The sequence below is a fragment of the Peromyscus californicus genome, unplaced genomic scaffold, assembly GCF_007827085.1.
Source record: "Peromyscus californicus insignis strain IS unplaced genomic scaffold, ASM782708v3 Scaffold_18__1_contigs__length_77618521, whole genome shotgun sequence".
In the NCBI taxonomy this organism is placed as follows: Eukaryota; Metazoa; Chordata; class Mammalia; order Rodentia; family Cricetidae; genus Peromyscus; species Peromyscus californicus.
The window spans coordinates 60,453,075-60,478,570 of NW_026294480.1; the positions used below are offsets into that span (position 1 = coordinate 60,453,075).

The window sequence follows — 25,496 nt, forward strand, 5'->3', positions numbered from 1 at the left end:
TGGTAGCTCCATCCTTCCTCACCAGACTCTGTACTAATTCAAATAATGCCTGAAATGAAATTTCTTTAGTTTCATCCTTTTTAGCTAAACTAAAACAGGCCCTTTATTATTTAACAAACATTCATGAAAGACTCATTCCACCTCATTCTTTCATACTTCAATAAAATTTTCAATACCTCTCTCTTCTGTGCAGAAGTCAGAGAGGAAAATCTGGGGAGAAACTTGATGACTGTCATACACACAGAGGATGGAGTTGAGACGCCAGGCAAGCACCCTGCCATCCTCTGGTGTCAATTATTCCCCACACTGTCACCATTCGGGCCACCATCTCTGGAAACCCAGCTTCTGGCAACTCTAACAGTGCTTACACAGGGCACAGTTCTGCCCGGCATGTAGCAAGGCCATGGGTTTCCTCTGCTCCTACCTGACAGGGGTCACCTTTCCTTTAAGACACTGCTTCTCTGACTGCTGAAACTCAGACCTCTCATGGAGGGTTTTCACAGAGTTCTAAATATAAAGTCTAGCAGATTAACAAGCTTTTCATTATGTTAAAAGCATTTTACAATTTTATATCAATATTAAGGATTAGCAAAGCAGTAAGCATTTAGAAACAATGCCGCCCCCCCCCCCCCCCCCCCCCCCCCCCCCCCCCCCCCCCGCAACCCCCTGACCCCGCAAAAAAAAAAAAAAAAAAAAAAAGAAAGAAAAGAAAAGAAATCCTGGGGAAAAAGAGGAATAGAAAGGAAAGAAAAAGAAAATCTGAGTCTGAATAACCCATCTATTTTTTTTAAAAGATTTATTCTCTAGTTCATGTGTAGGTATGTGTGTTTGTGAGTGTATGCACGTACCCACAGAGGCCAGAAGAGTGCAGAGCGCTGGATCCCCTGGAGCTGAAGTTACTTGGGGTTGTAAGCTCCCTGACATAGGTGCTGGAAACTGAACTCTGGTCCTTTGTAAAAACAAGTACTCTTAACTGCTGAGCCATCTTTCCAACCACTAAGTAATATTGTAAGATGTACTAACTGATTGAACGGGTCAATCTTCACTCTGCTTACATACTTTGTACCCAGTAACTGCATTAAACGCCTAACAGGAGCCAGTTGTATTTACCTTCAAGATTGTTTATGCCAACTGTATTTACATAATTAATAACTGGATTAAATATTATGTAAATTAATCAATTTAGAATGCTAAACTAGAGTAGTTATTTTAATTAAAATCAAATGAAATGCTTTAACATGTCTGAAAAGTGAATGGCTATAAAGTAAAATAAAATTCACAGGTGAATTAAGCACATATAATACACTATGTATTTTTACATACTATCATACCAGATATCAGAGAAAAGATATAAAAATAGAATATTCTGATATCTTTGCAAGTGCCAAGCTTTAGTTCTATTTAACAACCTTGAATTCATCTCCCTCTGCCTCCTGACTTCAGATGCAATGTGACCAGCAGCCTCACCTTCTCTGAGGTAGTGAACATATATCCCTTTGAATTGCAAGCCCAAATAAACGCACCCATAAAAACAAAAACAAAACAAAGCAAAAAAACAACCTCAAAACTCAAGAAAATGTGTAGAGGGCACAAAGGTCCTGTGTACACAGAGAAGCACTGGAGAAACCAGGAAAATTAAACGCACACCTGATCTCCCCTGCTCTCTCCAAAGGGAGAAGATATTTGGCCGTTCTCCCAGAACGTTGGGGGAAAATGTAGTTTACAACCTGGAAATCCTTTGCTACCTGCTGAGTCAGTCTCTGCCCATATCACTCAGAACATTATGTTTGTTAATCCCAGACCCTTTCCCCCGAAATCTTGAGCATTGCTTCTAGGCCATAAAACTTTTCCTTGTAAGAGATGTCATTTGTACTTTACAAGAGCCTAAATGTCATCTTAGGGTCAGGCCAGCCCTGATACCTACAGGCATTGTGCTTACTCAGTCACTCTCCCTAGATCCTTATCTTGAGCACTGTTTCTGAGTCCAGAGAACCCATTTCAGGGAAGAAGCCATACATGTACTTTGTAAAGAGCTTCATGGTAAATATATCTTAAGCTTGGCTGAACTCAAGGGGATGAGTTGTTATCTGGAAACTTTATCCAAAATTGTACTGTGCTTAAATATGGCAAAAATATACAAGCTATATCTGAATATATCAGACTCCAAGAAATCTTGGCCCCGCACCAGTTACCTAAATCAGGGTGAACCGAGTTTCAGTCTGTCCTCAGCAGGCTCATTTCCCTGCCTGCTTTACAGCCTGCAGAGACCTCCCACAACAACTAACTGTTAGTATCGTCGGTCTGCTAGAATCAAAACATAGAAAAGAAAGGCAGGATTCAAGTCAACAACATATTCAAAGGTTTTAGATTAAAATATTGGAGAATTAAAATTATTGAATGTAAACATAAAAATTTTAAGTAAGAATCCTTTAAAACGTTTTCCTCACATTTCTCCCCCAATAATGGGGATTCAATCGAGGGCCTCCTGTACATTAAGCAGACACTATATCACCGAGCTATAGCTCAACCCTGTTTTTTACTTACTGTTACGTTAAGACAGGATCTTATTTATTTAAGTTGTCTGGAATGGCTCTAAATTCAGTGTGTAGCCCAGGCATACTTTACAATCCTGTCTCAACCTCCAGAGTACTTGGGATCACAGACCTGTTCAAGCATTAGCTCTCTTTTTTGATTAATAGACTAACTATTGGTTTTGATTCCAAGAGACAAAAAGAGCCTGTACCCTACAGTCCCAATCTGTCCCACTCCCGTTCTACTCTTCTAGACTTCACCTAGACTTATTACAGCCTACACAGACTTGACTGACACTTACAGTGCTACACTGACAGGCTCATGCTAACTTAACACTCTCCGTCTCAGCCAGGAGTACACATTGCCTTAGTTCAAGAGTACTTCTGTCTAAAGGCAAGACTCCATTTAGTTCAGGGTCTGAAGGTAGATAGAATGACTTGTCTACAGCATTCCTCACATAAGACCAATCATATCAGTATCTCCTGAAAAGAAAGCAGAAATACAAATATCTGGGCTCCATCTTAGACTTATTAAATAAGAAACTATAGTGTGCTTTAATAAGTTTCCAAAAGAATTCTGATGCATGTTGTGCTGGTTGTTTTTTGCCAACTTAACACAAACTAGTCATCTGAGAAGATGGGATCTCAACTAAGGAATTACCTCTATCAGACTGGCCTGAAGGCAAGCCTGTGAGGCATTTTCCTGACGAATAATTGATGTAGGAGGGCCCAACCCACTGTGGGCAGTGCCAAGTCTAAGCAGATGGTCCTGTGTTATGTAAGAAAGCAAGTTGAGGGGGCTGGAGAGGTGGCTCAGTGGTTAAGAGCACTGGCTGCTCTTCCAGAGGTCCTGAGTTCAATTCCCAGCAACCACATGGTGGCTCACAACCATCTATAATGGGATCTGATCCTTCTTCTGTCATACAGGCGTACATGCAACTTGTATAAAAATACATGAATAAAGAAAGCAAGCTGAGCAGGTCATGAGGAGCAGGCCAATAAGCAGAGCTCTTCCATGGCTTCTGCTTTAGCTCCTGCCTCCAGGTTCTTTCCTGTCTGAGTTCCCGCCTTGGCTTCCCTCAACAGACTATGACCTGGGATATGTAACCAAATAAACCCTCTCCTCCTCAAGTTGCTTTTGGTCATGGTTTTACCAAAGCAATAGAAACCCAAAGCCACTAGGCCACCAAAGGCATCTATGTTTTCCTAACAAGTATTATGTGCCAGGCACTGTTTAAAGACTTTATAATTATTATTCTCACCATTATGATCACACTCACTCAACAACAACAGGTGCCTATATTTCCTAAGGATTTACTATATATAAGCATTTTCTAATCCTTATTGAAGTCTCACAATAACCCTGAGAATATGTTGGTTTTATTCCCATTTTTTATGTCCAACTTCCACCCCCAGTTACTCACCTAATTCATAAAGCTAATAAAGGTTAGTGCCAAAATTCAAGCCCAGCTCTAGCGCACACATTGTTCATAACCATAAGTTGCCATTATCCTTATTACACTCACCTCTCTCAATAAAGTGATATAATACTTATGCTAAGATGTATAAATACTCGAGTTAAACAACTTCTCTAGTCACAGAAAAAAAAAACATTTAAGTTTGTCTGGCTTGAAAATGCTTATGGTTTTGTGTTTTAATTTAATTTATTGTTTGTTGTGTATTTGTTGAGGTAGAAGGAGAAGGGAGGTTCAGAGAAGCAGAGAGAGGGGATAAGGAAGAGAAGGGGCACATGAGTGTTACAGTGGGAGGCGTTAGGGTCAAGAGCTGGGTCTCTCCTTCCTCCATGTGGTTCTGGGGATCAGTTTTAGGTTACAGGCTTGCACAGCAAGTGATTTATATGCTGAGCCGTTCGTTGTGTGCTCCCATCTCATTTTCTGTAGTGCTGGGCATCCAACCTAGAGTCTGGTATGCAGGTCGTCTCTCTATCACTGAGCTATATCCCCGTCCCACGTCTCAAATCTTCTTAACTGAAGTAGTGTACCTCCTCAAGTAAAAAGAAGGATGTTGACTATCTACTATCTACTATCACCAGTTATTCAATTTAAATTATTCCACTCAAACAAAAGAGAAACATTGTTTGTGGTTGTCACAAATGCAGGGAAGAGGAGGAAGGAGAAAATGTTTTTTCTTCTTTTCTCTCTGGCTCCTACACAGTAAGTTAATAGACTTGAAATATCTGAAAAGACAAATTAAGGCCTGTTTCTCAAGCGCTGATCAAATTAAGATATTATTCATTCTTTTTATATCATGGCACTTTTTCAAATATGATCATCTTTTCTATATTCATTTGACCAAAGCAAAAGCTTAAAGACTTTCCTTCCACCAGAGATAAGAAATTAGCTTATAACTTGTAACAGTTTACAATCAATTAAACACAATGCTAAGTTATAACTGGAGAAACAGTAGCTAAAGACAATGACATGTATCATCCACTACAACTTTATTGATATTTTTGTGTATTTACTTACTGAATGTGCTTTGTGTTGCATCTTTTGGTAACTAGAAAATCATTCACCTAAAGAATCAGAACTCCCAATACATACTGGCACATAATTTTGAGTGGTTTTTATGATTAAAGGAATCACTGGAGCAGTAGAGCATTTGAAAGAGAGCCAATGCAGTTTCACAAAGATCACCCAAATTATTCCAGGTTGCTACAAGTATGGAAGAATGGACTTTGGTTTCAATCCACAATAAACGCTGTCTGTGAGCAAAGACATTTAGTAGAACTCTCCTAATTAAAATAAAAATGAATTCTTTATACTTAGTGAGGCTTACCAAATAGTTAGATATAAGTAGATTTTTATGACCGGGAAGAACCACATGCCTTAAATTTTACAATGCTTTATATTTTGTAATGTTTGATTTTTTTAATTATTATTATTATTGTTATAGTGGGGGCATATACAAACTATGGCAGGCATGTGGGTAGAGGACATGGATGCTGGGGGGATGCACAAGCTATGGCAGGCATGTGGGTAGAGGACATGGGTGTTGGAGGGATGCACATGCTAGAGCAGGCATGTGGGTAGAGGACATGGATGTTAGGGGGATATACACAAGCTATGGCAGGCATGTGGGTAGAGGACATGGATGCTGGGGGGATGTACAAGCTATGGCAGGCATGTGGGTAGAGGACATGGATGTTGGAGGGATGCACAAGCTATGGCAGGCATGTAGGTACAGAGGACATGGATGTTGGAGAGATACACAAGCTACAGCAGGCATGTGGGTAGAGGACATGGATGTTGGAGGAATGCACAAGTTATGGCAGGCATGTGGGTAAAGGACATGGATGTTGGGGGGATACACAAGCTATGGCAGGCATGTAGGTACAGAGGACATGGATGTTGGAGGGATGCACAAGCTACAGCAGGCATGTAGGTACAGAGGACATGGATGTTGGTTCTCTCTTGCCACCTTGTCTACCTTGTGAGTTCTGGGGAGAGAACTCAGGTTGTCAAGATTGTACATAAGCAACTCTACTCTCACAATTATCCAATATTTTGTAATGTTTGGCTAGATAAACTACTTCTCTCCTTTAGAACTAGCCTATACTTAGAGAAACTAGGAGCCTAGTGGGGAAGGGGCCTTAGATGTCAAACTAGCCATGCTAGTATCACACAAAACATTTTCTTATCTAGCCTAGTACTGAAGAAACCTATTCCGTTGTCTTAATCACTCCAGAGCTAGATTAAAGCCAGTAGAAACTGAGAGCCAATGAAATTGCTCAAACTAGCCAATCCTAAACTATTTTTATTGTTTCTCCACTTTTCCCATGAAATCCTAAGCGAAAGTCTGGCACAGATTTCCTTTGCTCTTTTTGCCTGTTAACTACTCCCTCCGGCTTTCCCATGTGGTTCTGCAGGGTGTGTCACACCTAGCTTCGAGAACACGAGCGAGCACATTTCTGTTTGTTTTTCTGAGACTCTGATGTCTGTCTTACCACTGCCGGTGTAAAAGAACATTGACAAAAACACAGGTCCATCATTTTGTACTTTTGTTCTTCTGCTGTTAGGTACTGTGGTGGTTTGAAAGAAATTGGACCCAGTGGCACTATTAGGAGATGTGGCCTTGTTGGAGGAAGTGTGTCACCGTGGGGGCAGGGTTTGAGGTGTCTTTTGCTCAAGCTTTCCTCAGTGTGACTTTAAGTCCACTTCTTGTTGTCTGTAAGATGTAGCACTCTCAGCTCTAGCATCATGTCTGTCTGCACACTACCATGGACTGAACCTCTGAAACTGTAAGTGAACCCTTCAATTAAACGTTTTTACTTTTTAAGAGTTGCTGTGGTCATTCATGGTGTCTTTTCACAACAATAAAAACTTAAACTAAGACAGGAACGTAAAGGTTATCTGAGTTAATATTGATTTTTAAAATTATTCTTGTAAACACTGATGTATTTCTCTGTCAGTAGAGACTAATCAAGAGTGCACTTCTCTATCTACTCTGGTAATTAATTTTGCCATTATTCTTCCAAATTTTACTCTGGCATAAAGGATATGATGGTCTGAAGTGAGCAGGGCTCACACATGAAAGCAGATCCAGCACACCCACCTGTGAAGGTGTACTGGTTAGTTCCATCTTCTCTTGCGACTTCTCCTTTGCGAGACGAGCAGCTTCTTTAAATTCCTGAAACTTTTCTGCAAACTGAACACACAGAGACTATATGCATTAGCCAACTAGCAGCATGCCACAGGGCCTGTGTTTCCTTGGTTGTCCTTCATTTTCTGAACTGACTCTTACATAACCAGCACAGCCTCCCAACAAGTACAGCTTGTAGTATGAAAATGAGAAGAGCCTAAACCCCAGACACTGTACATAAGCGCTGCGATAAATCTTATTCAAAATATCACCATATCAAGAAGTTAGAATTTGGTAAGCTGGCTTATCTGTATTCTTCTCTGGTTATTAAGAAACAATTTATTAAGACTCACATGAGTGGTAGAATCAGCAGACAGGCGTATACTATACTTTTTTTTTAATTGCTAAGAAAATGCAACCATTTAAGTATCTATTTGTACATCAAAATACTAAGAAAAAGCTTTTAACTAATAATAAAATATAAATGCCCATATTATGTAAGTCATACAGACACATTACATATCATTATATTATCACTAACAACTAAAAAACTCATTAGCAAAGACTTCTAAATAGCCAATTCAGTAACAGAAAGCAATAACATAAAGTTAAAAAAGAAAAAGAATAACATAAAAGGTCATAAAACGAAAAAATTATTCATGAAATGCTAATTCTTAGAAACACCACTGTCACACACAGTACCTACTTGTTTGGGATATGGAAGCTATTCTATCACTATATTCAGATATAGTAAGTATATTTTAAATTGAAGAGGAAAAAAATTCTTATAACATAAAGCCATTCCCAGACACCCTCTCCCAAAACACACAAGTAAGAGGCTGTAAGCTGAGACTGTATCACTGACAGGTTTTAACTGACTACTCCTTTACTCTGTTTGCTAGCTACTCAGTAACGTGAAAAAACGTAACTAAAGATTTAATTTATTGTCAAAATTACTGAAGCTTAAAAGGTATTTCATGAAAGTTTGTTTCAGAAATCAACTTACAATTTTAGCTCTTTGTTGTGAAAAACCATGAAATTCATGTAGCAAAAAGTATAATTTCTCTCCTTTAGCAGACAACCCAAAGAAAGTTCTATAAAGTGTCTCAGTAATGACTAATGTGTTAGAATAAGCATCTAACTTTTCAAGATCATTTCTGGAAGAGAAATTCATCTGAACTGCTATACTGAGAAACTCTGATCTAAGACTCACAACTATACCACAGTTCAAAAATATATTTAGAAAGTAAGACTTGCTAAGAGCAGTCCTATTAGGCCACACTCACACTGTAAGTGTCTTATAGAGAATGGGTTATAATCACAAAGGCAATAGTTAAAATAGCTTCAAACTTTGAGCTTTAAACTTTAATTTATATTGAAAACATACATGAAAAGAAATGTTTACAACTAAAACACAAGAAAAACAAGTAGATTATTTCAACTACTAAACTATCTAATTATAAATCAAGTCAATAAATATTCACAAAGGTGTAAGACATTTAAAATAACTCATTTTAAAGGATCTGAACAATTTCTACAGTAAATAAGCTTAAGGTTTAATGTATATATGAACTGAATCTACCTACAAGAGTCTGTTTACCTTGCATTCGAACAACTTAATTTTCAGATTCTGTTTATATCAAATCTCATGTAAGCATCTGAAATTCTGTTAAAGGCAAACCCTTTAAACAGAATAATTAACACTGAAGTTTTAGCACAAATCTTTGTCTTGTGGGCACAGACTCTAGAGAGCAAGGTGAGTGCTATTCATCCTAATCACCTTAGTATCCTGTGCACCTTTCCACTCTCGATATCCATTCTTTCTGTGTAATTTCCACAAGAACTCAAGATGCCCCTGATGTAAGCATGGGTGGCCCTCTTTATTGGCAGGACAACTGTTTTATTTCCAGTATTTAGCTGGTGATGCTCTGCACTTTGTAAGTCTTTCTGGCCATCATAATTCATTTGATCAGCATTACTCGAGAAATTCCTCTTGGTGCCGATTGGATCTCACTCTGTACTGCAGACAGTTCAGAGATTCTACATCCAAGCAAATCAGAGTTTTCTCAACAAACAAAAACTTACATGACTGCTGTCATATTAAGAAACAAACAACAATAACAAAATCCAACTAAAATCTATATTCCTGCTCACTGTAATTTTCACTATTTGGAAGAGTTCATGTTTGCTTATCTTGAAGACCATCTCCAAATAATTTTTTTTTTTAGCAAAATCCCTTCTGGAGAGGTAGTTCCCACTTTTCCTTCCTGCTACACAGATAATTCACTATGATAAGTCTTCTTAACCAGTGGTGACTATTCTGGATGTGTATAATAAATCTTTATGCAAAATTATAAGGAATCCAAAGATATTTTTATTTTAATATGTTTACATTTATTTATAACGTTTAACATTATATTAATATTCTTATTTTAAAGTCATTATAGTTCTATAGTTCACAATTGAAATTAAACAAATTTCTCCAGTATTTTGTATTCTCTGTTTGCTATTATATATTTAGGACACATAAATTAGAGATAAAGATTTTCTCAGAGATTACTGAAATAACTTACTTTTGAAAGATGATGCTCAGAGGAGAATCCCAATCCGTAAACAGTGTTTGCCCGGCTATCAGCCCACTGGCCAAACTTTTGAGATGTTTTAGTAAATGTCATGTTTGGAGTGATGGTGCTATTTATTATTGCCTGAAAAATAAAAGTAGCCAGCCAAAAATAAGCAATAGGCATTTAAATATAAGATCATTGCAGCTACATAAAAACAGGATCATTTGTAACCCACAAAGTTAAATAGATAAAGATAGTTGTAGCTGTGGCAATGTAGATACATGTAACTAGTAGAACTACAGATATATTTTTAATGATCCAAAAAACTTCAAAGGTATGTATGTGTTAGGGTGTGTGTGTGTGTGTGTGTGTGTGTGTGTGTGTGTGTGTGTATATATAGGTACGCGCACGCCTGTGCACACTTGACAACTTCAGATGACAACCTCAAAAGCTGTCCAACTTGGTTTTTGAGAAAGGGTCTCCCACTAGGACCTGGGGCTTTCTGATTAGGTTAAGCTGGCTGGCTACCAAGGCTGAGGAATTCACCTGTCTCCCCTCCCCAATGCTAAGATTACAAGCATTACCACATAGTTCAGCTTTTGACATGGGTGCTGGGGATAGAACAGATCCTCATGTCTGCACAAGTAAGCACTTTACTGACTGAGACAGCACCCAAGCTCCCAAAGATGTACCTTGTAAACCTGCCGTTTTTTTTCACAAATTGGTAATGGACAAATGTTAGCAGTTGCTTTTATCTTGGTTTTAGAGCTACTGCCTCGTTTTGGTAGAGTGGCCATCAAACTCAGGACCTGGCACATACAAGGCAAGTGCTCAACCACTGAGCCTTCGAACAGGTTTGAATGTGGTCAGCTTCTTCCCTTTGAATGTTGAGGATCAGTATTTATTAATCTTAGATGCTATTCTCTGGAAACAAACAGGCTTTACTCTTAACAGAATCTTTCAAAAAGTAAATGTATGAGGGGCTGGAGAACTATCTCAGTGGTTAAGAGGGTTAAGAAAACTGGCTACTCTTCCAAAAGACCTGGGTTCAATTACTAGCACTTATATAGCAGCTCACAGCTGTCTGGAACTCTAGTTCCAGGGGACCTGACACCTTCTATTTGACTTTCCAAACAACCAGCATGAATGTGTTGCACTGGCAGGCATGCAGGCAAAACACCCACATATATAAAATAAAATTAAATAAAAAATAATGTATGAATGAATACAAATGACTTTGATATTTTAATGTATAATCAAGCTTTTTACAATCTAATTTACACAAAATATATTTTCATACAAAAAAAAAAAAGACTTTCAATCACTTAGCAGGCCTTTTCTCTACTCAAAGAAAAAACAAACTCCTAAGAAGTATTTTCACTTTTCTTATAAAATAATAGATTGGTGGCAATATCATTTCTATTTCACATATAATTTCTTAGAAAACATAGCATTTAGCATGTTAATAAAGATTAACTCTGGAGATCTTAACACATTTCAGGTATTATAACATATTAATCCATGTTTTCTGCCAGTGCTGGAAAGGAAAGGGTCATTTATAGTTGGGTAGTCTAGTACCCCCTAAAATTAAGAAATTTAATTGCAGCCAGGCGGTGGTAGCGCACGCCTTTAGTCCCAGCACTCAGGAGGCAGAGCCAGGCGGATCTCTGTGAGTTCGAGGCCAGCCTGGGCTACCAAGTGAGTTCCAGGAGAGGCACAAAGCTACACAGAGAAATCCTGTCTCGAAAAACCAAAAAAAAAAAAAAAAAAAAAAAGAAATATAATTGCACCAATAATAAAAACATTTATGTTGTCAAATCTAAATTTGTCATCTAGCAAACTAGTAAATGGGCAATGGAAATCCATCATTTTCTGAAAAAATGTATATTTGTTTACCAAGTAATCCACTACAAATGTAAATGTTTATGCGCTATCAGGAACTGAGGGAGCTTTAACAAGGACACATGGACATACATGTCCCACTACAGAAAAGGAAGATGGCACAATGGAAACTGGCTCCCTCCTTTCTCACAGGAAACAGATGTTATCTATTGTTACATGAGAGCTTTATCTTTGTACTCGATCAATTTCTCCATTGATATTTATAAAGCATCCTCACCATTTAGTTCAAAACAGCTTCCACTCACATACACTTTTAGGTATGTAAAACATGCTAACAATTATTTTAACTTGTGGAACAGCCATCAAATAAAAGTCTAGGGGCTGGAGAGGTGGGTGAGCAGTTTAGAGCATTTGTTGATCTTGCAGAGGACCTGATTTTGATTCTTAGCACCCACATGGTAGCTTACAACCACCCGTAACTCTAGTTACAGGCCTCTGATGCTTTCTTCTGTCCTCTGTAGGCACCAGGCAAGCACTGTTCTAGATTTGGTGGTCCTTCAGTGTTCTCCAAGGAACATTTAAGGAGGGACCTAAGTGTTAACCAAGACCAAAAGGGCATTTTGGCATCAGACCCCACTAACTCTAAAAAGTGAGGTGATAACACATTTAATAAGCAACAAGAAAAACTGACCAATGTGCTGGTGGACACTAGGGTTCATTTCAACCATTTCAAATTAACTTCATTGTGTTTTGTTAAAGAGGTCCACTCTCATCTCCATTCTGAACCTTTCCTCGTTTCTGTATTATTAGTCGTTGAATCACGGAAGAAAAGCTTTAAATAATCCTACACTTGAAAATCTATTTCTTAGATTTTTTGACTAGAACACAACTAAGAAAATTTTCTGGTTTTTTGAGACAGGGTTTCTCTGTGTAGTCCTGGCTGTCTTGGAACTCACTTTGTAGACCAGGCTGGCAGCGAATTTAGAGATCTGTCGGCCTCTGCTTCCCAAGTGCTGAGATTAAAGGTGTGGTGTTTTGTTTTGGTTTTTTATAGAATTAAGATTTTTTTTTTAAAGAAAAAAATTAGTGATTTAAAATCAACAACTCTCAAACCTAGAGTTTTTGTCTAAGGTGAAGAGGTGGAAAAGTGTCTCGTTTCAAATCAGGAATGCTTTGAACCTGGCTAGGCCGAGCTAGAGTCTTTATATCATGACCAGAAAATGAAAGCAATATGATGTTGCTACACACCTTTCATCCCAGCATTTGGGAGGCAGAGACAGGAGAACTTCTGAGTTCCAGGCCAGTCAGAGCTAAATAGTGAGAGCCTGTCTCAAAAAAGCAAAAGAAAAAAACAAACAAACTTCCTCATGTGTACAGTTCAAGCACAAAGAAAGAAGAAAGGAACACTTCCTACTTAGGGTACTCTGGGTTTTTTAAGGCAATCATAAAACAGAGATGGAGATGAGACAGTAGAAAAAGACTTTGGAAAACTGAAGTGCATTGAAGTATTTCAGTGTGGCTTTTCTTCCTGGATACGGACTACTTCCGCTGACCTTTCTTTCCATTTAACCCTTTTAACCCCAGCTAATAAAAGTTCATTATCCTGGCAGTTTAGGTCAAGTGGTACAAGAGATTACAGAAACTGAAAGTTCAAGTAGGGAAAATAAATTAACAGTCTAAAGTCAGAGATAACATTTAATATCTGTTGTACTTCACTAAACCAAACAGTTATGAGCAGTTACTCTTCATTAAATAACACTTCACAGAAATTAGCTATCATCATCTTTTAAGTCATTCACATGAAAGTGAAAAGAAAACTATTTGGAGAAACACAAGTTAATCACATATGTAAGACACAAGGTATATATAGCCCTGAGGTCCTATAATCTAGAGACTTCAACACAAGGTCTGCTCCTGAAATAAATCTACTATCCCTGCCTGCCTTCTTCCTTTTGGTTGTGATAGCAGTGGTGACAGACACTACCAAGGCTTTATGAATGCTAAAACTCCAGCCTTCCCTATAAGATAGTTAAAAAGACAAGGAATGAGCATAATGAAAAATCAGACTACAAGTTTAGCATTAAATTAAATGATCTTTTAGCCTTCAAACCATACTAGGTCATATGCAAAATTATTAGCCTAGTAATATTAATAATAAGTATATGTAGGACAATAGTACTTTTTTGTTGTTACTGTAAAATGTGTTTATATTATGTGTATGTGCACATGCATGCCCTGTAGGCCAGGGGACAACTTGTGGGAGTCTGTTCTCTGCTTCCACTGTGTGGGCCCCAGGGCTGTCAGGCTAGGTGACAAGCACCTTCACCCAGTCAACACATTGCTGCACATTATGCTTTTTAAAATGTATTTATTCTTTACAGCAATACTCTGGTATAATAGTGCATGCACAGTTGTTAAGATCTTTTTTACATGTGAGAAAACAGATGCACACAAGTTAAATACCTTGTGCAAGGTCACATGATTCGAAAAGCCCAATGAGGTGCTTTGGCTCTCTTCTGTGTTCCTATCTTATACACTGAACTGATGGAAAGTTAGAAAGGCCTCATACCTTCAAGAAAGCTTGAAGGAAGGAAACCTCAGAATCTGATGTTTGGAATATAAGTTAGTTATACAAAATTCACTGGTAATAAAAGATTCTCTCCCTTCTGAACAGCATACTACCCACCAAGCACCAAGTGTGTCCTACCGATATTAACTTATTTAATCCTTACAACTATTTACACTGATTTGAGAAAAAGTATGCCCCAGAAAGCACTTTCTTCAAAGTCAAAACAGTAATTGACAGAGTTGAGGGTGGAGCCCAAATTGTCCTTGATCATAAATATTACATCATCTGCCCCTCTTAAAAGCAAAACTTTAAGATTTCTGTCTTATACTTTTCTCCTAAAGGGTCTTTGTTGCTGTTGTTTTAAATTTACTTAATTTAATGTTTATGAGTATTTTGCCTGCTTGTATGTATATACAGCATGTATGTGCCTGGTGCTGCAGAGGTCAGAAAGGGGTGTCAGATCCTCTAGAACTAGTTACAGATGGCTACGAGCCTCTGTATGGGTGTTAGAACCCAAACCCAGATCCTCAGCCCCATACCCCACCCCCCAAGAATTTTGTGACTTAAAGGTGGTATTGTAGAACATTCAAGTGTTCTATCTAGAGGTAGGTCATCATCAGGTCATTGGGAATGTGCTCCAGGAAAGTAATTTTTAAAAACTTCAATTCTTCTGAATGGGCTATCATAAAGGAAGAATGTCTGGCCCCATTCAGCTCAACCGTGGCTCAAGATGTAATCACTTGCTCATCTTTAAGTCAGTCACCATTATCAAATCATTCAGCACTGCAACCAAGGAGAAGCCATCACTAAGCTAGGGCTATCCCCTTTGGATTCTTAGCCTTCAAAACTGTAAGATAAATAAATTTTTTTCTCCACAAGTAGCCAATAACTGGTATTGTTATAACAATGAAAAAGTGATTAATATGGAAATTCACTGTTCACCAGTATTTTCTTATCATTTAACATGGATACAAAACAGAGATATAAGAAATGCTCATTAAATAAACTAATCCACCATAAATCTGAAGAATATGTTTCCTCATAAAACTCAATATAATAAGGAGTTAGTTAATTCAAAAAAAACTTGGGCAAAAAAAATGTTGCTACTCTAAAAATGATCACTTTTTGTTTCTTCAAGTTAAGCTTCAATAATTCAAAAAGGAATATTTTAATGGAAATAAAAATGTGAATGAACTTGAAGTTCTATGTTGAACAAAGCAAGAGAGTAAGATTATTTAGTAAACGTGACTTACCTTTGAGCCATCTAAACTAATTATCCTGTACACATTTCTTGTGCTGTCATAAAAATAAGACACAGTAACTGCATGCTTGCTGGTGGGGACCCAGTTCTTCTTTGTGTTTGGGTCAATCTGGAAGACATGAGCTCGAGTGCTGAAGATAGGTTGTTCCCTGAGGGAGGGAAGAAAAAAAAAACTAAATGAAAACAGTTTTATTTCATTAGACAAGAGGGCACAAAAACGGTAAAGGTGACTGCATTACTAGAAACTTACACATACCCACAAATAAGCTTTCTTTCCGATATGAATAGTGGAAGTACTCCATTATAAGCTTCTTTCAAACAACTATAGCCAATTCTTGCCACTCAGAGATTCTGTACATACACATGAATTCAGCTACGCACTAAAAGTCATCAGTAACTCTGTGTGGGTTTTTGCCAACTTGACACACACTAGAGTCACCTGGGAAGAGAGAACCTAAACTGAGGAACTGCATGCATCAGAATGGCCTTCGGACATGTCTCTGAGGAATTTTCTTGATTATGACTGATGGCTCAGTCCACTGCTGGTTGTGCCACCTCCAGACAGGTGGTCCTGCACTGTATAAGAAAGCAAGCTGGGCAAGCCAGTAAGCAAGTCTTCCTCTGTGAATTCTGCTTGAGTTCCTGCCCTGGCTTTCCTCAATAATGGACTGGAAGCTGTAAGCCAAATAAACCATTTTCTCCCTCAAGCTTTTGGTTATTGTTTTATCACAGCAATAGAAAACCAAACTAATAGACTTTCAAGTAAGTACCTGTGACTTTTCCCCCCTGTCTTACAGGCTGTGTGTGTGTAAAAATGTGAGTTGCCTAACATGTACTTTTCTACCTCGGGATGAACAAGACAATACCTCTGTCTTGCTTTAGCACTCAGACTATACAAGCAGGTGTCTTTTTAGTGGTCTGTTTAGCACCACGGTTTTTACACTGCTGTGCTATTATAGATGCTTTCACAGCTTAAAATGGCCTCTCAGCATAGTGCTGAAGTGTTCCTAAGTGTTATATACTCATAGATGCAAAGTTAATGAGCCTTATGAAGAAAAATGTGTGTTAGATAAGATTGATTCAGGCACAAGTCATACTATAATTGGTCACATGTTCTATGTTAAAATAGTGATAATAGTAAATGGAATCACACATTAACTGGGTGTAGTGCAGCATACCTACAATCCTAGCATTTGGAAAGCAGAGACAGGGTATCTTGTAAGTTCAAGGCCAAACTGAGCTGCAAACATAATGAGATCATGTCTATAAATAAGTTAATACACTAAAATGAAAGAAATGCACATGAAATAATGTTATGTACTAACTAACTGGTTTATAAACATGTGATCAGAGACTTATAGGAACATGATATATTATATTCCCTAGGAGCAAAGGTTCAGTGTTTGTTAGTTAACTATTCCTAGAACCTTTACAGGTCCTGGGTGTTAGACAAACAGGATATACTATAGAATAGATTATAAAAATAAAAGAATCCTTCTCTTTTACCCTGTCTCTAACATTTTACGCACTTACAAGTACATCATTCTGTAATAGCTGAAAGATTTCATTCAAACTATCCTTTCATGAGCTATACTGAAAAGTATATGGAGGAGGTGCTCAAAACCATAGACAATACTTTCTTAAATCAAATAGGATCTTTAAAATGTACAAGAAGGTTTTACAAATAGGAAGAACAAAAGCTAATCAATACTCAAAACAATATTACAAGGTGAAAAGAAGGCACAGGCAATCTGCACAAACAGGAGCACTACAGTCCAAAGTGTCCAAGGCTTTAGTAAACTTGCTTTGGAAACAACGCTCACCAGGCTGTCTTTGCTATTTTCCCCCTAGTTCAAACAACATTAGTTATTTATTATTTAGAGAGAAAGTCTTGCTATGGAGCCCAGGCTACCCTTGAACTCAAGATCCTGCTGCCCTAGCCTCCTGAGTACTGAGATTACAGGGGGTAAGCCACCCTGCCTGGCTCAGAATGTTAACCTTTTAACTGGGAATATTTAATATTTAAATCTAAATAAATCAGATTTTATTTTAAACAATTGAAAACGTTTTTCTAAAGTGTAAGTTTAAAGAAAACAGAGTCTAGGAAAAAGAAAAACAAGACAAAGAACAAACACAGCAGTGACAGCAAATCTGGTCTGTGACAAACAACTCTGAAGCCTCCTGGATGGGGCAGCGTGTCTCCCCTCTGTCCACGTCAGCACCTAGTGTAGATAAGAAAGGTCCCTTCCCTGCAGGGAAGCTGCCTCTCTCTCTCAGTTTTATTTCTGGAAATAATACCAGGTCCCCACTTTTATTAAAGCTTTTTTTTTTTTTTTTTAAAGGAGTAAAACATTTGTGCCAGTCCCTGAAAAAGAAAGTGTAACTGCTATTAGATGGATTCCCTTGACGTGCTGGTCTGGCAAGGCAGTGCATGGAGAATTCTGAACTGGTACAGTCTTACTCATTCCCTCTTCTGCACGTTCAGTCCTTCGTTCATAGAGAAGCTGGCCTTACAAGATTACTTGTCTTTTTTGACTTTTCTTTTGTTTTTTTGTTTTTTTTGAGACAGGGTTTCTCTGTGTAGTTTTGGTCCCTGTCCTGGATCTCTGTAGACCAGGCTGGCCTCGAACTCAGAGAAATCCACCTGGCTCTGCCTCCCCTCCCGAGTGCTGGGATTAAAGGCATGCGCTACCACCGCCCAGCCACACACAGTATATTGACTGGAACTCTCCCTCCCCCACCTCAAGTCAGGGTTTCTTTGTATAACCCTGGCTGTCCTTGAACTCAGAGATCCACCTGCCTCTGCCTCCCAAGTGCTGGGATCAAAGGTGTGCGCTGCAACCACCCTATTGACTGAATCTTTTGTTGTTTACAACTGAAAGGAGAAAATTTATAGTTCTGACCAGTGATTATAGAAATATGTTCTAATAAACATTTTTCTAAGACTGAGTAGTTAAACTAATGATACTGTCCCATCAAGCTTTCTATAAATGGACAAACCTACACTCACTGGAAATACAATGTCTTAAATAAAGTCTCTCCATACATTAGCTTCCTCAATTTACATGAATTCCTTCAGTAATCCGATAACTAGTTATCTCAAAAACAAATGACATGTGTATATCAACTAAGTACACGCCCTGTTCAATGCTAAGAACTTCTTAATTAAAGCTGAATTTAAGATTTCTGGAAGCTAAAGACTAGGGAAATAACAGTCACTAATGAGACCACTACAACATCTGATACAGCATTCGAACACAAGATTGAAAAAAATCTATTACATGCCAAGAACTGAGCCAGAGGCTGGAGATGTAGCTGGGACAGAGATACTTTTAAAATGCAACATTCTTCAGCATGACAGATTATCTGAAAAGTAATCAAATGAGGGTTTTCTTGTGAAGAAAACAATCATAGCACGGTTGGGAAGAGGGCACAGGACACTGTGTGCTTAGCAAGGACTTCAGTGAGAGGGCTGGGGAGACTGGCTAAGAGCACTGGCTGCTCTTCCAGAAGATGGGGCTCGATTCCCAGCACCCACATGGCGGATCATAACCACCTGCAACTCAAGATCCAGGGTTTCTGATACCGTCTTCTGGTCTCCTCAGGCATGCACTTGTGTAATTCAAAAACAACCAAACCCACAGTTATTTTTTTTAATTAAATAAAGTAAGAATTTTAGTGAGTATATAAGATACAAGAATGAAGAAATAGAAAAAAGCCTGTTCTCGAGGGGGGTCTCAGCTGGAAGCAACTGAAATCAGGCAGGAAATAACTGTGCAGTTTAGGAAGATAAAGTTGGCAGCATTAAGCTTACCTATCACGCAGGAAATGCATAAAGATTTAGGTTCAGTCCTTAAAACTGGGAGGTGGGGTGGGGAGGGGAGAGTGTGCTGTTGCTATGTAAAGGACAACAGGATGTTATTAAACACCTACAATGTACAGGATAGGAAGACTTATCATTCCCAAAATGTCAATGGTGTAATATGAATCCTGATGAAGGAGGAACCCCAGTTTCCTGGATTTCTATTTTGGGGGACTGTTAGTCAGGGTAGTAAACAAAACACAGGATTTGAGACTGGAAAATGAGAAGTAACACTCAATCTTGACCAAATTCAGATGACTAAGAATCGGCATGTAGATCTGTGAGGTTAGAAAAGCAACATTTGTTTAGACCTCAGAAGAGAAAACCACGTGGAATGCAAAGTTTAGGGAAATTATCAGTCTTATAGCCACGCAATTCAAAATATGTTTCAACACTATGCATGTTAATAAGTTTCTTTAGAGAAAAGCTGTAGAAAAAGCAGTAGAGAGAATATAACCAAAATATTATGTCTCATCTTGAGATAACTTAAAATGCATCTCAGACTGATAAGTGTCCAAGTGATAAACACAATATTTGTTCTTGGTAAAAGTTCATCATTTTACTTGCTTCATGATAACTCACAAAAATACTAACGGAATCAAATAGTGTTTTTCTAAATATTTTATGAAACTGAGAAACAAGAGTTCCATTTTAAAATATGTTTTGCAAACACTGTGTCATATCCAATTCTAAAGAATCTATCATGTCCTATGAGGAATAAAGATTCTAACAATTCTGCAATAAAGAAATTCATATAACTTTAAATAATCCAGTACATAGACAATTATTTCATCTCTGATCTCCTCTTCATGCTAGGGCTTGTATTTATACACACACTATAAAAATCAAACCACAAACTGAGGTATATATTACCTTATTGAAAACTGGTCTTGATATCTGACATTGATACTGATGTTACGCTTATGTAGTAATGGTCACTAAAAAATATGTACATTTACAGACAATCCAAAATTGAGGGTTTCTTAATAATGACTACGGTATTATTTCTTAAGTAGAGCATTGTTATGAACACTCAAAGTAATCGCTCCAAGAAATATCAACCTCAAATTAGGTAGCAACAGACTCATCATAAAATGTTTTCAACTAGTTTAGAAAAACAAAACTATATATGCATACACAGATTCACACACATACACAAAATGCCAATCATAGATATATGCCTAGGGTTCTTGATAATTTCTTACACATCTGTAACCAGGCAGTAAGTGGTTGGAAGCACTGTATATATTATATGTATATTAATAAGAACAGCTTGGGTGTTTTTCTGTTGGTTCACTAAATTATTTTAGGAAACTGGGATGAAAATAATTCTAAAATTCTATATATTGTTACACAGCTAAAATTCTGTTACAGTACTATCTTCAGTGATGGATTCTACAACTTTAAATACAGGCATGGGAACCCGCAAATGGAAAATAACTGAGAGAGAAAAGTTAAAAAAAAAAAATCAGAATTCTATTACAAAAAACAAGCCTTATTCAAATTCACTATTGACAATTTATTATATCTAGATCTCAAACATCTGTGCAATAAAAAACGAGCATTTAAAAACTGAATGAAACAAACAGCACTTTCCAGGGGCTACTGACATTTCAGATTTAGAAAAAAGCTCACATTTGCCATCTGAATAGCCTGATTTTAAAAAGAATCAATGGTAATGCTGTTTAAGATGAGCACTGCAATCTATATTTTTGCAAATATTTTAACTACTCAATAAAGCTTTGTTCCAAGGAAGTACAAAAGTATAGGCCCTATAAACAACCAACTGAAGAGAAATGATGTTTCTTAGCCCACCTTTAATGCCTACATTACAAACATTCTTTTCAGATATCTAAGTATTAATGGACACTTTAGCAAAGATATAAATGTGGTGATATTTTATTTGTGCTGAAATGTGAAAAGTTTGCCTGGAGATCAGAGGTCACAGTGAGCCATAAATAGAAGTCAGGTGGTGGTGGCACACGCCCTTAATCTGATCACATGGCAAGCAGAGTCTCTGTGTGGTCAAGGACACAGCCAAGCGTAGTGACACATGCCTTTAATCCCAGTATCAACCATAGAGACCTGGAGGTCTGTATAGACAGGCAGTGATGAGAAAGTGATGTGGCTGGGCTTAGAGCCAATGAGAAGGCATTACAGGAAGGCAATATAAAGGCGCAGGTGAGACAGGAAGAAGCGCTCTTGGGAACCTATGGCGAGGTGGTGAGCTAAGGTTAGTGGCGGCTATTGCTCTGATCTCTATGGCTTGCACGCCTGTATTTGGTTCTGTGTTTCTTATTTAATAAGACTGTTTAGAAATTTGTCTACATATAAGGAAGATTTAACTTCAAATAACTCCCTTTCTACTTTATTTTTCAAAAGAAAGTGGTCTGGTCATTGGGAATACAGTTGGTAATACGTTCCTTTGAGAATTTGGCCATTAAGACCCTGTTGGCTGACTGTCCCCCAATCATCCTTCCAGCTCCTCCCTGACAAACCTCAGATACCATCTGCCTCTACAATTCCATTCTTGCCAGAAGTTGGTCTGTAAATGGATCTTTGAAACAATAAAGGAATGATTCTGGTCAATGAAATAACTCAGAAGATTGCTGAAGGTTTCTAGAATACTCACTAGGAGATAACACATAACAAAGAATCTTGTCTTAAACACTGCATGAAACAACTGTATCAGAAGAAGCCACCCTAACACTGTAAGGGAGACACAACTGAACATAAGGACATGTTCTGAGTTAATAGTACAGGGAAAATCACAGAATCTAGTTTCTTGATTGTGTCACTAAAGAAATGAGTCAGCCTACCTATAGGCTTATACTGTGATAAAACAGGTTTCCTAAGTGAAATAGTTGCTACTTAAAATACCACACAAATCGGAAGGGAAGAGGTGGAAGTATAAACGAGCTACAGTAACTTGTTTCACTTGTCTGCCCCTATGTGATTACTGCTCCTGCACAACTCCAGCCTAGCTAGCTACAGACTAGTAGTTGTTCGTTATTTTCTTAACCACCCCACAGCACACACAATTTGGGGGGCCCTGTTTAAAACTGCAGTGCCCCTCAGGAGCTGAAGTTCTACCTGCACTGAGATTAGTGGGGAGGAAGGAGCAGAAGGTGTGGAATGTTGCTACAGTCTACTCCCAGTTGATTTTCTATCACAGAGATTTAAAATGTCATCGTGGAAAAGTTGCATTTATGTAACTTGAGAAAAGGATGCTTTAGGGAACATTTTCAAAGACTACCAAAGAGCCAGTGAATGGCAATTTTTAGTACCTTAGAATTCGATGGACTTAGGAGTATCTGACACAAAGGCATTTCTATTATTCACAGAGGAAAAAAAAGAAGAGTAAAGGAGCAGACATTTAAACCTGCCTAAAAGCAGGACTAAGATACAGAAGGTACACCCAACGCGTGACAAAAATGCCTCCCTTGATTAGAGTAAAATAACAAAACAAGACAAAATTTCTAGTTTGGACTTTATCTGATGTGGCAAGAGAAGAAGAATGGCACTTGGTGAGTTAGAACTCAGAACAAGACAAGGGGACATCAAGGAGTAGACAGATGCCTCAGTCAAGCAGGAGTACAAGAAAGATTTATCTTTCCAAATTCATAATATAAACTGCTTATCTATAGGACTAAATCTCAATTCCTTTCCCTCCCCTACCCCAACACACCTAACAAAAATCTTGACAAAAATGTTTGGTGTTTCTTGTGCAAACCAAGAAAAAAGTACTACAACAGAACTTTTATTACTATGTTACGTGTTTAACTGTGGTTTGCTTCTTTAAGAAACTTAAAAAAAAGTCTACTTTGAGAGCAATTCTACCAATGCCTACCCGACACACAGTTACACTGTTAGAACTCCATCTAGTGATGAACCAAACACACAGCAGGTGGCGCATTACAAAACCTGCAAGTTACTATGTGGAGAATACAAAATTATACATGGCCTTGCTATACAAGAGGGAGCTATACAGACTTAAAACGTGGCACTGCCAACTGACATCTCTGCTTCTCCATTTATTTAAAATCCTCTCTACTTAGAACCATAATTAAAATACCATGGGTTTAAAATGCATCAGGAGTTCTAACATTTAGAGTTAGGTATAAAATTGGTATTATCAGTTTTATTATACTTTACGTATTCTTTTCTAGCCTAATGATTTCCTCTAAATAAAGCTAAATTCAGAGAACTAACAGTATGCACTCTAAAAATCTGAGGAAGATTTCTCAGTAGACATCCAGTTCTTTAAACTTTAAAAAGGCCATTTAAGGTCTAAAAGCGTCTTCAAAGAACAAGATAATTCTCAACTATATTAAATTGATCAGTGGAGACACAGGTGTTATGCATACACACACCCACATTACTACTAAGCACTTCAAGAATAGTACTGCTGAGGTGAAGAAGTTTAAACTCTGATATTCATTTCAGTTACTGGGAAAAAAAATGTAAGGAACAACCTTGGTATGGGAATTTTCTCCCAACAATAAATTTCATGAAATTTAAATTCCGATGAAGTACTTGCAATTGAATACTTAACAGCTGAGTAGAAATGTGCACTAAATGTACATAATAGATTCCAAAATTCATATTTTTTGTTTCTATACTAATTACATGTTTAATGTATTGTCTCAATACACTGAAATTGGTTTTGTTTTGAACTTCAAAAGTAAATTAAAATGACATAACTCACATCATATATCTAGTTGTACTAGAATGCTGTACTAGACAATACTGTATGTAGCCATTTCCTTACTAATAAGACATACAAGTTGCTCCGATTTTTTCACTATTATGAACAATGCTTCCCTATGTTTTCTTGTGCACATATCATACCAGAAGTAGAATTCCTGGCATAACATATGCACTATAGCAGACATCCAAACTACTCTTCACAGCACTTGTTCCAATTTATACTCTAGTTGATCCATACTGCACTCTTCCAACATTTGGTAATGTCCAAGAAACATCTTTAATCTTTGCCAACTTGATGGGCATAAAATGGCATTTCAAAGCTGCTTTAAGTGTGCATGTCCCTGATGACAGTGAGACTAAATAGATCTTCATGTATTTATGGGCCATTTGGGCCAGAGGACTTCTCTACGCATTTCTAAGTTTGTTTAGACTCCTATTTTAAACTTCAGAATCTAAAATAACCTCAGACCTATATATGGGAATATTTCATATATCCAGTATTAACTGTATTTATTACAAAGACAGTAATTAAGATCAACACTCACCAGAGTAGGGCTGAGTTGCTTATTTTTCTAATTTGGTAGCATCTGTTTAAAAAACAATGTAGCAGTGGTTCTCAGCCTTCCTAATGCTGCAATCCTTAATACAGTCCTCATGTTATGGTGACCCCTAACCATAAAAATTAGTTCATTGTTACTTTCTAACTATAATTCTGCTACTGTTCTGAATCATAATGTAAATATATGTGATATGCAAGATATCTGATACACCACTCCCAAAGGGGTCATGATCCACAGGTTGAGAACCAGTACAATACAGGGTAGATACAACAGATATACTCTGCTCTTTTCCCAAAGGTAAGTTGTTTCTTCAATATACAGCAGTTTTTATTTTTATATAATGAACTTTGTAACATTCCTCTAAATTTTTTCAATGTGGAACAATAGCAAATGCCTTAAGTTTTTACCTTAGTCATTTAAAATGTTCACACTATTCAGTATAAAAAATTATTTTAGGCAAAACATACTTAACCTACACAACAAAAGTTAAGACACTGTTGGACTACTGGTTAGGGATACTACCAAGTAATTTTCAAATAATAGCCACCACTATTCCATTCTCATTCACTGTAAATCCATCAGTGAACATCTGGTACTTTGTGTAAGGCAGTCACACATCCTTAACTTCCCACTTTCTAGTATTACCCAGCTTTCATTCTTCTTCTCTGTTTAAAGGGGGCTACGTTAAAACCAAGTGTTGTTTATCACTTTTGTTATATTTTAAGGTAACAAAAATCACAGAAGAAATTCTTTTATAAATAATGTTTCTCAGTTATGAAGTCTGCATATATAATTCCTGTGATGTGTTATTTCTGCTCAAATACATTAGCTACATCTCCCACCAGTTAAGTGAATGGCTCAGTCAGTACAACATCATAGAGACTCAAATGTATTTAGCATTTGCTATGGGAATACAGCAAGGTAGGTCTGGGGCTTCTCCCTATTTAGCTCTACTGGAAGTGGTTTATTAGCCCTAAAGGGAAGCTGACTTTCTG

General features: G+C 37.6%; 1 protein-coding gene across 2 annotated transcripts in view; it reads right to left on the reverse strand.

Moving 5' to 3' along the window:
* Homer1 (homer scaffold protein 1) overlaps positions 1-25,496 on the reverse strand; it is a 100,121-nt gene that overhangs the window by 43,344 nt on the left and 31,281 nt on the right. For both annotated transcript variants that reach the window (XM_052743564.1, XM_052743563.1), the window contains exons 2-4: positions 15,362-15,518; positions 9,707-9,838; positions 7,107-7,199 (exon numbers count right to left, since the gene is read on the reverse strand). In XM_052743564.1, the coding sequence (XP_052599524.1) occupies positions 7,107-7,199; positions 9,707-9,838; positions 15,362-15,518 (382 nt within the window). The remainder of the gene's footprint in view (positions 1-7,106; positions 7,200-9,706; positions 9,839-15,361; positions 15,519-25,496) is intronic.